Genomic DNA, 15,210 nt, shown 5'->3' with positions numbered 1-15,210 from the left:
TTTCTGCTTCACTAATCCAGCACATTTATTCAAGTCAGATGCCTGCAATATGAATTCCTGACATTCAGTGTGTGCAGATTGAGATTATTAGAAAAATAATTCTAAAGAAATTGACTTCTGATATATGTTTACTAAGACTAAAGCAATTTAGTAGCTTGGGGTTTTCATTCAAGAAAATGAACGGCTTTTATCATATCTGATGGAAGGTTTCTTCTGGGAAGTCTGGCATATTCTGAGGCTGATTTCTACTACATATATCAGAAGTTAATTCCTTTAGAATCATTTTTCTAATCTCAATCTGCTGAAATTAGATAGGTTGCCACAGGATAGCAGTATCTTCTTGTAACTGAGGAAGCAGAAAAGGGAGGGCGACTGAAAAAAAAATGTCTTCTCTTTGAACACACACGCACACACACGTGGTCTAATAGTTTTTTCTTAAACAGAAAATATCTATATAATGGCTAAATCTGTTAATGGTAAATTAACACCAGAAACCTGCTTCATCTCTCTCCCCAGCCCTCCAGACATTCTCAGGATACCTAAATCAAAGAGAAACAGATTAAGGTGAACAGCAAGGCATGTTCTGTACTCAAAGTAAGATCAATCTTTATACATAGATCGCCTGATGTAGAAAACCCAAACATGAAGATACTTAGGTCTGCAAATAACCTAATCTGCATACCAGATGGATCTAAGGGGAAAAAACATAGACATTTTTCCACACATACATTTTTTTTTTTTTAATGTGAGCGTAGAAAAACAGATGCTTTTGCTCCCAAAGGGTCTGTGGGCCTCTCTCAAGTAGTCTTATGGAGCAATTTAACTTCAAATTTCTAAAATTATGCAGATTAAGCATTAAATTGGAAAAGAAAGGGCCTCTAGAAAACCAACTCAACATTTTCTGAATTATTTTTAGCTGTTCAATAATACCCAGCCCCTAATTTCACAGAGAAGTGGATGGGGGTGTCAACAAGGGGACATCTCCCCGCAGTGGGTCGACTATGATTCACTGACTTCTGTAACAAATAATTCAATGCTCAGCTACATGCATGGTTCAGTGAGTTCGTATATAAGAGCTTTTTCTTCTGTGAATAAAACTATTGTCTAAGTCTCACTGAATGAGGATTGTGGCCCTTTTTTCTTTCAGGTCTTATCTGTGGGCATAAAAATAAATCTCCTTAAAACAATGAATTTGGTCTACATTTCACACTTGTTCCCTTCCTGCATTGATCATATCTGCCATCACATCAAGCCATCCATCTTCTTCAACAAATCTTAGAAAGGCACAGCGAATACACAACATGGATTTGGGAACTGGGTATTTCCTCCTGAAATTTCACAGTAGACTGTAAAATGGCTTTTATACTTGAAGTTCTGAAACTAAATCAGGAAGAGCGATTATAATTGCTATAAAAGCAAAGTTGAATATTCTCTTGGTTACCAGAGTCATTAAAGAACTGAGGGTACAATTTATGCCTTGTTCGTTTGTAACAGATGGAAAGAAAAAAGATTTAAGACTAACTGAACAAGAACCACTGTCATTAACTAGTTCATTTGTGCACAGTATTACGCACACGCCTTCTATCCCACCCTTCTTCCCACAAGCCCTGCACCAAAAATTCAAAAAAAGGAAAGACCAAGAGCGAAACATGACACTTTTGGCAGTGAGGCCTCACTTAGCTCACATCCATAGGATCGTTGCTGTCCTACATAAGTAAGATTTTGAGATAATTGAAATGTATTATCTTAGGTATTGGGAATTTGAGCATTTCTGACGGAAACCTTCCCTAAAATGTATTCTAATTTCCCCAGGTTTTTCAGCAGAAATTACTGAACACAACAAGCCATAGCCTGATGACTCAGGCACTCAGGATGAACATCCATGATTATACTGTAGTACAATGTTGTCTATTTTTTTTTTTTCCGGACTCCTCCTTCCTCTTTAAGTCAGTCCATCACTTCCTCTGCTGCCAATGTACCTCATTCTAACATCACTCCCCTCTCTCCATAGACACCTCCTTCAATTTGTAGCTTTTCATTTACTGTGAACTGGAAAACCAAGATTGGTAGGAACTGTAAGTTAACTAAGAGTGAAGAAGGCACTGAAAGTAAAGATGAAGAAATAATTACAGCCTTTAAGTCTCTGTGACACCTAAAGGTTCCTATCTTTAGATAACTTTCTCATCTCTTCCAGTTTAAGCTTAATTTCAAAAGGGCAGTACTGTGAGAGAGCTATGTTCAAATAAGTGAGTTTGTTTGACACAGACCATCTGGGCATGGGTTAAAGTGGGTATTCTAATAGCTTCAAGTTTTTCTGAAACAGAAACAATATCTTAGTAAAGGACCCCTCTCCACAGTTATTTAACCCCACATCATTACATGATACACATCCCAAACCCTTTTACAGATGTTATTCAGTTCGATCCTGACAACACTGCTGAGATAGGAAAGGCCAGGCTCATGGTCCAAGATTACAGATAAGGTGATGGAGGCTGGAGAAAGTTAAGTGATCTGCCTATAATCAAGCTGAGTACGTGACAAGGTTGGGCACCTGGGTTCTCTTTGAGGGGGCTCATCTAACAATACTTATGTTTTCTATGGCTCCCTCTTGTCTTCCTGATTCTCCAAAGGAGACTAAAGCCTGTGTCTGGCGAGACAGACTTACTCTGTTTCCTTTGGGCTCGCTTCTTTATTTCTCTCCAAGCTCTCCCAGATGTCTCAGGAATCTGACTCGTTTTTCTAACAGAACTCAACCCCCCCTGATTTTATTGTGTTGAGGGTTGTCAGGGAATTAAAAATTCAACAAATGTATGGTCCCAACTTGCCATCAAAAGTTAACAGATGTCACCAAGAAGGATGTTTTTTGCCAGCGGACACTGAAGAATACATCCCAGCAGATACCTAACAGCTCATTTTATGTGATGGCGGGGTGAGAAATCACCTCCTCAAGACAATCATTAACCTTTCATTCCCTCCGTAAATAATCAGTTAGATATGTGGCTTATATTTTAAATTAATTGAAATCAGCTCTCTCCCTCTCTGGACTTGAAATGACTGAAAATAAGCATGCTATTTACATATGTGTTTCCATTCCTCTATCCCTCCCAGCAGACTATGGATGTCTCTTCGTCCTCTTCTCCAAGAACCTAAAGTCATTATTGACATTTGACATTTAGCACATATTAAGAAACCATGTAATGTACTGCCAAGAGTGGGTTCTGGAGGTACACAGACCTATGTTCTAAGTCCAGCTTTACTATTTCTTAGCTATATGGCCTTGGGTAAATTACAAAAATTCTCTTTGGTTGAGATTCCTCATCTCAAAATGAAACCAATGGTACTTAAGCTGTTAAATTGTTCCAGGGAATACAGCACCTAGCATAGTGCTTGACATATACTACGCACTCAGTTAAGGGTAGCTGGTTTTAATATTATCATTATGGCCCTTTATACGTAGTTCTGGTTTGAGATGTACACGATATTGTTGTTTTCTCCAGTTGTTCTTAGACCCTTGACAGCTGTGTCCATAGAGGAATGTATGATGAAGTTTAATGGCCCCTTATTTGCACAGGTTCCAAATACGATATTCATACTTTTGTGTTATTTTTCTAGAAGAGGGCTCATAAAGTGAAATTAGCTTCAAGCTTCTGTAAAACCTGGGTCTGCCTCTGGTAGTGTCTCTATTTTATCCCCCGCCCTGTTCTCACTCCCATATACTACTCTGCACATAGTCAGTCCTCAATAAAATGACATTTTATAAAACCCTTTATTAACCAGAATTTTTCCTGTACTTAACTGTAAAGAAATAAGCTTATGTCAGGTATTTCATCAAAAACTTCCAACTGCCAACCGATACATTTAGTTGGAAAGTATTCAATCCACTTATATGTTTTCAGATAATAAAAATGCACTGTGTGAACCGTAAACCTTGGTGTTAATACAGTGTTTCTCGTGAAAATTAGGCTAACAGTGATGACCTTAAGGCATGGCTTCTCAGCATCAGAACTGCTGACACTTCAGGCTGGATAATTCTTTGTTGTGGGGGCTGCCCTGCACACTGTCACACCTCCCAGATAGGACAACCAAAATGTCTCCAGGCATCACCAGATGTCCCCTAGGGGAAAAATCCCCTCCCCCACAGCCTAGGGTGTCACAGTCAGCACCAAAAGAGGTGCAGATGTTCAGTCTTTCATATTAAGGTAGGAAAAGGCAGGCATGCGTTTTAGGAAAGTGTTTTTTCCCCTCAAATCACTTCTGCTAGAAAAGTTTTCAATAAGCCAAAGCAACCTCGATTAACCTGAAAATCCCATTAACCCCATTCCTTGTGTGTTCTATTCCCTAAGCATTCCAGATAAAGAAAGAAAAATGTACCATACATTCTATTTTCTAATTTGTATGCAAAGTTCAGCCCATTTTCTGGCTCAGCAGCTAAGTACAGAAATCCAGTTCATGGGTGAGGGCTCATCAGCTTCATCACTTTTGCCATCTATTTTAAGTGACACTGATGCTACTGACCTGGAAGTTTAGAGAGCTTCTTTTGCCCCTGTTGTTGACATTTTTAACTTTCATATTAGCAGTTCGTCCTGTTATCCTCTGCCTGAAAGTAAAATGCAACAAAAAGCAATCTGGCCCAATTCACTATGATTTACTGTGTATAAAAGACCTAACACTTTGTCGATTATTTAAAAGTAATTTGCTGTAGCCATCCTAATGATTGTGCAATTGAAAAATGTCCTTGAGTAAGCGATATTTATAATCTTTTATTTCTGCAGGTTGTGATCCTGGGGAAACATTCCAGAGGTTACCACTACATGCTCGCTAACCTGGTAAGAACAGCAGAGTTCAAGTTTTCCGGGGCATTATATCCTGTTTAGTTTGTGTCCCCTGTAATTATCCCAAAAAGAAATATGAGAGAAGCCTAACGTGTTTTTTAGACACTTGGAGAAATGAGTCCATAAACACAAAAACCTGAATGCAATAGCCTGTCTCAACTATGCTGTCTCTGTTTTAGCTGTGAAGCTTATATTCTCTCCTCATTGAAAAAAATAATAATTTGATATGATTCTTCACTGATTATTCCTAGATTTAACTTGGATTTGAAATGACAACCATTTTAATCAGGTTTGAAATGTAAAACAAGGAACAGAGGATACAAGAAACAGACTCTTTCCCCCAATTAATCCAAGCATATGTGTACATTTGTACTGGATTTGTCTTTGTAGAAACAGTCTACTACCAAATCTTTCCAAACCAGATGTGAAAAAGTACGCTTGAACAAGGAACATTCAGTAATCTTGTCAAAGGGTATAGCCACCTTTCTAAGTATAGTAAAATCCAACTTGAATTTTTACCTCCAAAGTCCCCATGCCTTTAAACTTTGTGACATTCTAGAAATTAGTATTTCATTAAGGTTGGTTTATAGCTCTTCTTTCTCTGAAAGGACAATTGGTTTAGGAATTATAAAATGGGTTCTAAATCGGTAATATCTGTTTGGCAGTGCTTCTGAATAATACTATCTCCCTGAAATGAAAGGGGAATGCTAAATTATCACTGATACTAAGAATCTATTAAATTATTACATAATATGAGTTCTAGCCCCAAATTTATTTCATTAGCACAAGAGAATCATTATAGAGCTCTTAAACCAAAAGAATAGAAACAAAGGTGAGAAATTATTGTAATAATGTTCTTAGATTTCTTAATTCAAAGAAAAATATCTTATTTTGTTTTAATAATGATTTTTTTAATGGGTAAGAAAATATTACTTAAACCCTCTTCTTAAGAAGTGTGTGTACTCAAACACTTTGTAAGATGAAAATTAGAGCTACTGCTTTGAAATGTTGTATGCCTCTTCTCCAATAAATTGCTCAAAGTGGAGCACTTCAGTCCATTGTAGGGACAAATGGATTGATTCTTTTGGGAGGAGAAATCTTGATTCTTAATTTACATCTGAGTACATCCAATTTGTTTTTAGGTAACTGATAAGTAAAGGATGTTTGTTGACTCACTGGGGGTTAGACCAGGGCTTGGCAGGAAACATGGAAGTTACAGGAAGGTACCTGAGGCGCTTACTGACAGATTTTTACCATTGCTTCCCCACCCATAAGTATTTTGCTTTCTCTCCTTCCCTCCTTCCTCTCTTTCTTTCTTCTTCCCTCTCCCTTTCTCCTCTCCTCTGCCTAGGGTTCACTCATCACTGATGGTACATGAGATGACTTTAGATATTGCACACACAAACTTTTTTTATTATAATGGTAAATGTGTTTATTTACTATGCATTAGAAAACCATAAAACTAGCACATCAAAATCCAAATTCTATGGATGGTGTTACTTCATACAGGGTTAGAGATTTAACAACAAAGGAAATAAATTTTTATCTGTCAAATGTATCAAGTAAACAATAGCATGTTGCTATAAACAGATACAGCAAAATCTGTTTAGGGTGTATGCAGTTGTGGTGCTACATGGATGACTGAAGTTTGGGGAAGAGCATTGAACTAGGGGTCAGAAAGTTTGGATTGTCATACTGACTTGGCTACTAGCTAGCTATGGGACGTTGAGTAGGTCACTTCACCTTTGACGACCTCAGTTTCCTTGCTATAAAACTCAGATGGGAGTGGGGAGTTCATTGATGTATTGGTTGGGTCCTTTGGAAGCAGATACCAACATATAAGGGGAGATTCAGTTCAGTTCAGTCGCTCAGCCGTGTTCGACTCTTTGTGACCCCATGAATCGCAGCACGCCAGGCCTCCCTGTCCATCAGCATCTCCCGGAGTTCACTCAGACTCACGTCCCCATTCTGCCCCTAAATGGCAAGCCATTGTACCCCAACCTTGCTCAGCCATTGGCTGGCAGCTGTCTGGGAAGCACACACCTCTCGCTTGAGAACTGAGGCAAACCCTGAAGGCAGCTGAAGCTGGAGACTGTTGGCCAGCTCAAGTCCTGGAGGCAGTTTCTGTGTTAAAAGATCTGAGCCTGAACGAAGGACATCAATGACTGTCTCAGTTGGCCGAAGGTGACTAGATGATCTCTGAAGACCTTGCCCATCCTGGATTTCTAACTGGGCCTCCCTAATCCTACTGACAATCCTTCAGCACTTTGGTTTCCATTTGGAGAACCAGACCTGAAGGAAGGGGAAGAGTATGGAGTGACAGAACAGCAAGAGAGAATCATTAGGACAAGGCTGGGGAGAAAATGGTCAGCTGGGTGCCTACCACAGACCTCAAACTTGTGCAACCGTGGAATGATGCCTACTACAGAAATAAGCAAAGTCCATTTCCTCAGAAAGAACGGAATATATAGTGTCATGTCAGTCTGGATGAGGAAAACGTGAATTTGTTTGCCATACTTTCAGCGGCCACTCCTTCTCTTCCGCTAGTGGCCTTCTTTCCATTTACACCGAGCCACGTGGTTCCATAAGCTCCTGTTCTCTATATCAAATTTCATATGGTCGATACAGATAGAAATTGTTACTCATCTCTGATAAAATATGAGATGCATTATCTCTTCTGTGGTTACCAGACTTTTTAAGCAGATAAAAATACCCCAAAGACACATATACATATAAACACACAGCAAACCATAACAATTTAGACACCATTTAGATAATCAAAACCAGGTAAGTAGAGCTAAGAAGGTGTTTCCTTTCAAGATGAGCCAGCTGAACAAAAGTTGAGGACACACACAAGGGAACAAGTTCTTGTCTGAATCTTGGAGCAACAACTATACAGAACCACTGCCTTCTTCTACAAATGCAAAGTCAAAAACACTCACACTGCCTACCTAAGCTTTCCGGAACCACCTGCCCCAGAGCTCCAAACATCCCCTTTGCTACCGGGTCCTATCTATCTGGCAAAGACTTCCATGTGCTTTTACATGGACCTTTCCTGGTAGCAATCCTAAAATGAGAAGACTTGGATATTCTGTGATTGCTTCAAGTCAAGGTCATGGTCACAGGTCAAGGTGTACATTTCAGAATGAACAACGGGATGCAAAAACTAACTTGTTGAAATCCCTGGAAGAAACAAAAGATTTCGGAGCATAGGCCAGAGATGTGATCTTGTCAGGGCAGAAGTGGACATGCCAATAGCAAACGAGTAAGTCTCTAACAAATTCTGTATCAGTTGGTGGTGTCATTTCTTTTTTAAAAAATTTTAATGGAGTATGGTTGCTCTACAATGTTGTGTTAGTTTCTGCTATACAGCAAAGTGAATCAATTAAACATAAACATGTATCTCCTCTTTTTTTAATTTCCTTCCAATTTAGGTCACCACAGAGCATAGAGTTCCCTGTGGTATACAGTAGGTTCTCCTTAGTTGTCTATTTTATACATGAACGTGAAAGTGTTAGTCACACAGTCACGTCTGACTCATTGCAACCCCATGGACTGTTACCTGCCAGGCTCCTCTGTCCATGGAATTCTCCAGGCAAGAATACTGGGGTGGGTAGCCCCTCCCTTCTCCAGGGGATCTTCCTGACCTAAGGATTGAACCTGGGTTTCCCGAATTACAGGCAGATTCTTTACCATCTGAGCCACCAGGGGAGCCCCTATTTTATACATGAAAGTAAAAGTGAAAGTGTTAGTCACTCAGTCGTGCCTGATGCTTTGCGATTCCATGGACTGCAGCCTGCCAGGCTCCTCTGTCCATGGGATTTTCCAGGCAAAGATACTGGAGTGGTTTGCCATTTCCTTCTCCAGGGGATCTTCCCGACCCAGGAGTCGAACCTGGGTCTCCTGCACTGCAGGCAGATTCTTTACCATCTGAGCCACCAGGGAAGCCCAATTTTATGCATAGTAGTATATATATATGTCAATCTCAATCTTCCAATTCATCCTGCCCTCCGTTCCCCTCTTGGTGTTCACACGTGTGTTCTCTATATCTATGTCTCTATTTCTGCTTTGCAAATAAGTGCATCTGATTGTTATTTCCTCTTCCAGAACTCTTTTTATGGTGGAAATGTTTCTCTACTTTAGTACCAGAGGTAACCAGCATGTATACAATTTGTCAGTCAAGCAACGTCTCTTTCTTTCCTGGCAAGGTCCTGGATCAGGATCCTTTCCACTGCATTCCCAGGCATGTTGAGTATTGTGGTTTGTTTCATATATATCAATAATAGTATGCAGAACCCTAGACTAACCTAGGCATAATGGGGGGGGAAGCACGAGACCAGGAGCTCGGAGGAAGGTTTGAGTCCCAAGAACTGATCTGATAGCCTGTGACAGTGAAACCTCTTTGAACCTGGTTCATCTATAAAATGAACAAATAGACCGGATCAAGGTTCTCCAAAGTATATTTGTACATGAGACGATTTTAGGTAATATATAGCAAACTTCTTAGACTGATTGGTTTTGCATCTATATTAAGTGTGTATTAGAAAAAGATTCACTCTCCTGTCAATTGTGTGAAGCTAAATTAGGTATTTAGGTTAAAAAACTTAGTCAACATAAGGAAAATATATGAGGTAAATAATAGTTCAGATGATCCACTTATATGGGAAAAAAACTGTAAAGGTGGTATGGTGGTTTAGTCGCTAAGTCATGTCTGATTCTTTGCGACCCCCTGGACTGTAGCCCACCAGGCTTCTTTGTCCATGGAATTTCACAAGCAAGATTACTGGGGTGAGTTGCCATTTCCTTCTCCAGAGGATCTTCCTGACCCAGGGATTGAACCCAGGTCTTCTGCATTGCAAGCGGATTCTTTACCAACTGAGCCACCAGGGAAGCCCCCAAAGGTGGTATATTAGAGACTAAAATTTGAAAAACATGCGAGGGTGACTTCCAGCTCCTCATTTCTTCCCTCCTAGAGGGTCTGTTTGGACCAGGGAAAGCCTGGAGTGAAAGTTTAGGTACAGCAGCTGGGTGGACCCTGAGGATGTAAGTGGGGGAGCACAACCAATGCGTCATTAGCCTTGGAATATCAAGTCACCAGGCAGACTTCAAGTCAGTCCAAGTGGGCAAAAGCCAAGAGAGGTGTTGAGTGCCCTTAGTTATAATCTAAACAGAGCTGCAGCTCTGAAGGATCCATCAAAGCTGTCTAACAGTTCACACACACACACACACACACACACCCCACACACAAACTGGATCTGGGTTAAGATGGTCCAACAGTAGATATTCAGTACCCAGCCCCCAAAATAAAACAAAAATCTCCAAGCATCTGACGTGCCCCTGTGAGACTGAGACATAGTAGGACTCATTGAGTCCTGCACCAGTTAACTCAACCATGGAAGATGTGACAGTTTCCTTGCCTAGGCTGAGACTGATCCCAGGGTTGGGGACAGTTGGGAGCCGTACAGGAGCAAGTAATGCAGTTTTGGTTGCAAGTCGTAAGGGGCTGTGGGAGCAGGAGATCAAGTTGGCCACTGTGCCAGGGGAGAAAGGGAAAAGGAAACTATCTGAGATGCCACCCTGCTGTGCTACAGGTTTTATGTAGACTTTCTCTTTAATCTCTCCAGTGAGAAGAGCCTTCTTACCTACTCACTTCCCTAAGCTTTTTAGAGATTGGGAAATGGCCTCCAAAAAGACACATGATTTGTCCAGAATCTCCCAGCGAATCCATTACCAAGCTAGGCTTCCAATCCACGTTGGTCAGACTCTTCACCAAGAGCACCTTGCTCTTCTCATTTTACCCATTCAAGCATCTCAGTGAGACAGAAGGACAGCCTCACGAAGGTCACAAAAGAACATTTGCAAAGACATACATGTATATGAATGATGTATAAACTATAAATTTATGAGGGTGAAGTAATCAGAAAGAAAAAGGCTGAAAAAAAAAAAAAAAAACAAGGACAGCATCTCTATCAGTCCCCACGGCACATTCATTTCTTATTCATTCTCTCTCTCGCTCCCTCCCCTCCTCTCCCCCTTCTCTTTCCCTCTCTCTCTCACACACACAGTCCTCTCCCCTGCTTTCTCATCCCCCTCCTTTCTCTTGCTCTCTCTTCTCTCTTTCCTTCCCCATCTGCCCCATTCATATGATTAGTTTGCCAGGAAATAATGATGGGGATTACTAGACTGTATCTAATTTTTCTAAAATTTTACTAAGACATAAGCATTATTCAAAAAATTGAACCCCAAAGAAGAATCCAGGAGTAACCTAAGCTTGAACAAGTGACCTCTGCAGCTCACCAGATCTTGGGATGTACCTGAAACAGAGAGGGCCCATTCTTTAAAGAGAACACAATTTTGAATGAGACTGGGTCATGCTGTTTTGCTTGCCAGTAACAACTGTTCCCTTCTGCTCCCTTCCCCTCCCAGGCCTTCTTGTTCTGTTCTCTACTCTTTCCCTTCTTTTGTTCTTCCATTTTTAATAGTCTAAATAAAAAATTCAAATGTTCACAGTCACGTGTTGTGATCTCTGACACCTCAGCAGATGGCATGCAAACACAGAGCTCACTCGGCTGGAGCCTGGCCTTGCAGGCAAGGGCTTGAGCTCCCTCTGGTCCCCAGTGCCAGGAGCCCGGTCACTTACCCTGGGTACACAAGCGCTCTGGTGGTGCAGGATTTATGTTCTCCAAACAGAGACAGGACGCAAGAGTATCAAGGGAATGAGGAACCAGGACTGGGCGGGGGTCCAATGTCCTACTGTGCATTTAGAAAGGTACAGGCTGTTGTCAGCTTGAAGTAGCCAACTTTGCAACTCTCATTTCCCCTGTACAAAAACACCTCCATTATAGTCATCCCTTCCTCCCCCTGAAATTAACAAGGAAAGATCACTTCCTACTCAATGTTCTAGCAAGATACATTGAAAGAATTCTATTTTCTCCCTCAGGGCCCCACATCATATCCTCTAACACAGTGTTTCTCAAACTATCTGTAAAGAAAGGCCAGATTTCCCCCCAAATACTCACACAATAAAAGCACAACAAAAATAAATGACTAAAAAACATAAAATAAATGACATAAAATAATGCACAATTATTTAGTATTAGATTCAACAGCCATATTAGCCTGGCAAATTGTTATAAAGGCTTACACTCAATTTCTTTCCTTCTATCATCTCACACTGGTAACAAACAACAGACCAGCACCAGTCTACACATACTTGCAAAAGGAAAAAAAAAAAAAAAAACAAATGAACCTTTTGGACAACCCAATTTAAAAAGAGAAAGAGATCAGTGGCTATTTTTCCCACTAATTGCACTTATGTCAACTCATAATTATTTGTATACAAATAACTCTCACTTGACTAAAGTGTTGTGAGGATAGGGACCAATTTTGATATGGCTCACCATTGTACCAACAGATAGCACTTAGGTTTCAAAGTATGTTTGTTGATTGGATTAGAGAATAAAACAGGGAGTGAACAATACAAGCAACCTCTAATCAAGCGCTAATTTATGTGGTGTAATCTTTAACTCCATACATTGCACCCTCTCAGGAGGATGTGTCTGCTTCTAGGAAAAGACTTGTGTCTCTCATTAGCAATGTGATAACTTGAGTCACCACAAGTACTATTCATTTCCCTATCAAAGCATCACCCAGATGAACAATTCAGATGGCACTAAAGGTACAGCCAGCCTTCATCCAAATTGTGAGATAGATGCTTGTCCTTGGCAGCCTTCCACCCTTCATTCTACTGCTTTTATCTTTCCTATAGGCAAGCCACCTTTCTCATTTCTTACCCATAATCTACCATCAACTCAATGAAAGTCACCCAATTTATCTTGTCTCTGCTTTCCTCTCTGTACAAAATGTACCCTAACAATAACATTGCGTAAAGGAAATCTTCACGTAATATCTTAAAATGAAGTACTCTAAAAGTAAGCCTTGAATATATTTATTTCCAAATCTTAATTATCTACACTACCAGAAGGAAAGTGAATTGCAGTATTACATGAATAAATCAAGGGAGACAGGATAATACCAGAGTCATTTGAATCTTTGGAAGACTGAGTTGTCTGGCTGTTCTCAAATCAGGGACACTCTGTGTTTGGATGTCAGTTGTAGAACTAATCTCTTTGTAAAAGATGACCTTGGAGAATTAATCAAACATACCAATAGCTTCTGCTGCTGCGGCAGCTGCTGCTAAGTCACTTTAGTCATGTCCGACTCTGTGTGACCCCACAGACGGCAGCCCACCAGGCTCTGCCATCCCAGGGATTCTCCAGGCAAGAACACTGGAGTGGGTTGCCATTTCCTTCTCCAATGCATGAAAGTGAAGAGTGAAAGGGAAGTCACTCAGTTGTGTCCGACTCAGCGACCCCATGGACTGCAGCCCACCAGGCTCCTCCATCCATGGGATTCTCCAGGCAAGAGTACTGGAGTGGAGTGCCATTGCCTTCTCCATATCAATAGCTCACAGCCCTGAATTGGGCACAGAGGTCATGGTTGGTTTTATACTGTTGAATTCAGATGTGGGCAACAGTGCACTGGCTCATAAAGATGTGGTGTGACTGAGAAGCAATCCAACTGATGAAATATAGCAAAACTTACAAATCTAACTTCTGGAGATGATATTCATATTGCCAACAAATCTTGCCTTCGTTGCACAGAGGCAAATAGTCAAGTGTACAGATACTTAGAACATAGGAAGTGAGAAAGTCGAGTTTCAACTTGCCCTACCTGCGAGCAGGATTGCCTCCAACCATTCTTTACCTTCTCTCATCTCCTTTAATCTCTCCCTCTGCACATAATTTACTGGACCAACCAAAGGAAAGGAGACCACCATGGCAGTGAGCAAAAAACAAAAACAAGAAAATAAAATACAATTTCAACCAAACAGAATTGGTAAAATGCAAGGAGCACTAGAATTTGATATCTAGTCTAGACACAAAAAATCTTTGAGTATCTGATCATCACATCTAGTTATTAAAATCCCTATTAAATAATAAAATGGGCTCAACAGAAATTCCTCTTAGTACAGCAGGGGATTTGGAATCTTGCAGTCACTTAGAAATAAGATTGTGGAGTTTATACATAAACATATTACATGGAAAGCACAGGAAGACATGCGACAATGAAGGAGGACAAGAGCGAATAAGCAGTTAGGATGTGCCAGAGCCTATGTAATAACTAGCAAAAGAGGGGCACAATTGGCCTTACTAACTGATAGCGAATACAGAGGCAACTTTAAGATGTTTCTTCATCATTATTTACTAACTGAAATGGTGCTTGAAGAGTGAAACTCCAGTAGACACCCAGAGCTCTAAATGATGAAGTGAGGGCCTTTGTAGACAGAGGAAACAAAAATACAAAGGTTAAGAAGGGCATGATTTGGCTAGACTGTGAAAGCATGAGGCCTGTTGAAGGAAAAGGTGTGGATAAGGCCAAGAGAACTGAAGATAACAGATAATGGAAATCCTTGAAGGTCAAGCCAGCATATTCAGATGTTACTATGTCTGTAGAAAGCAGGGAGTCATTGCAGTGGTTTCAGGAAAGGAGTATTATGCTCTAGTGGGTGTTTTAGGAAGATAAATTTATTATGCAAAGAATAAACTGGGAAAGCAAAGAACTGGAGCACCAGCTAGGAAGCCAGGACAATGATCTAGGCCAGTGGCTCTTAAGCTCACTCGGTGCTTCATTCATCTGTGGAGTTTTTGTTGTTTTTTTTTTTAAACCAGGTGGTTGGGCCCCATACCTAGTGACCCAATTGGCCTAAAGTGCCACTAATTGAAAGAAAGGATACAGGAAGAAGAAGAGATTTTAAGGGAACATAACAATTTTTCTTTGGGGCACATTCTTTTTAAGATGCACTTGGAATAAGGAAGTTAATTTAGTGGGTAGACAGAAAAAGGGGTTCTACAGTATAAGAAAGGTTCTAATTGGAAATCCATTGGTATCTCATTCAGCATGAATTCGACTTGAACATTCTAAAAGAAAACAAAATGAGTTATCCTTTTCCACAAAAATATTAAAGAAATCTATTGGAACACATTTTGTGTTTGGTAAAAATATATTATTTTAAGATATATAATTTTTAATAGCAGGTAAAGTTCAGTGAGGAAAACAGAATTCACAGTACAGAAATTGCATTTGAAGACAGAAGCCTGGCATGCTACAGTCCATAGGGTCACAAAGAGGCAGACACAACTGAGTGACTGAACGGAACTGACATTTAAATGCATGTATTAAATAAGAAAATACAAGTTTTCTGCCCTTTTATAAGCAGTTGCTATTGGAAGACGTACTTGGGACAAGCACTTAAAGCCTGAAACAAATGTGAAAACAAACTAAAAAGGCTTAAAGAACTTTAAATGTTAATTTTGTT

At 40.2% G+C, this 15,210-nt stretch overlaps 1 protein-coding gene across 1 annotated transcript in view; it reads left to right on the top strand.

The window, feature by feature from the left end:
* GRIA3 (glutamate ionotropic receptor AMPA type subunit 3) overlaps window positions 1–15,210 on the top strand; it is a 301,606-nt gene that overhangs the window by 189,428 nt on the left and 96,968 nt on the right. Inside the window, exon 5 of the mRNA XM_052662894.1 lies at window positions 4,773–4,826. Coding sequence (XP_052518854.1) covers window positions 4,773–4,826 — 54 coding nt within the window. The remainder of the gene's footprint in view (window positions 1–4,772; window positions 4,827–15,210) is intronic.

The sequence above is a fragment of the Budorcas taxicolor genome, chromosome X (genome assembly GCF_023091745.1).
Source record: "Budorcas taxicolor isolate Tak-1 chromosome X, Takin1.1, whole genome shotgun sequence".
Lineage (NCBI taxonomy): Eukaryota > Metazoa > Chordata > Mammalia > Artiodactyla > Bovidae > Budorcas > Budorcas taxicolor.
This window is presented reverse-complemented; position numbering and strand designations above follow the sequence as displayed.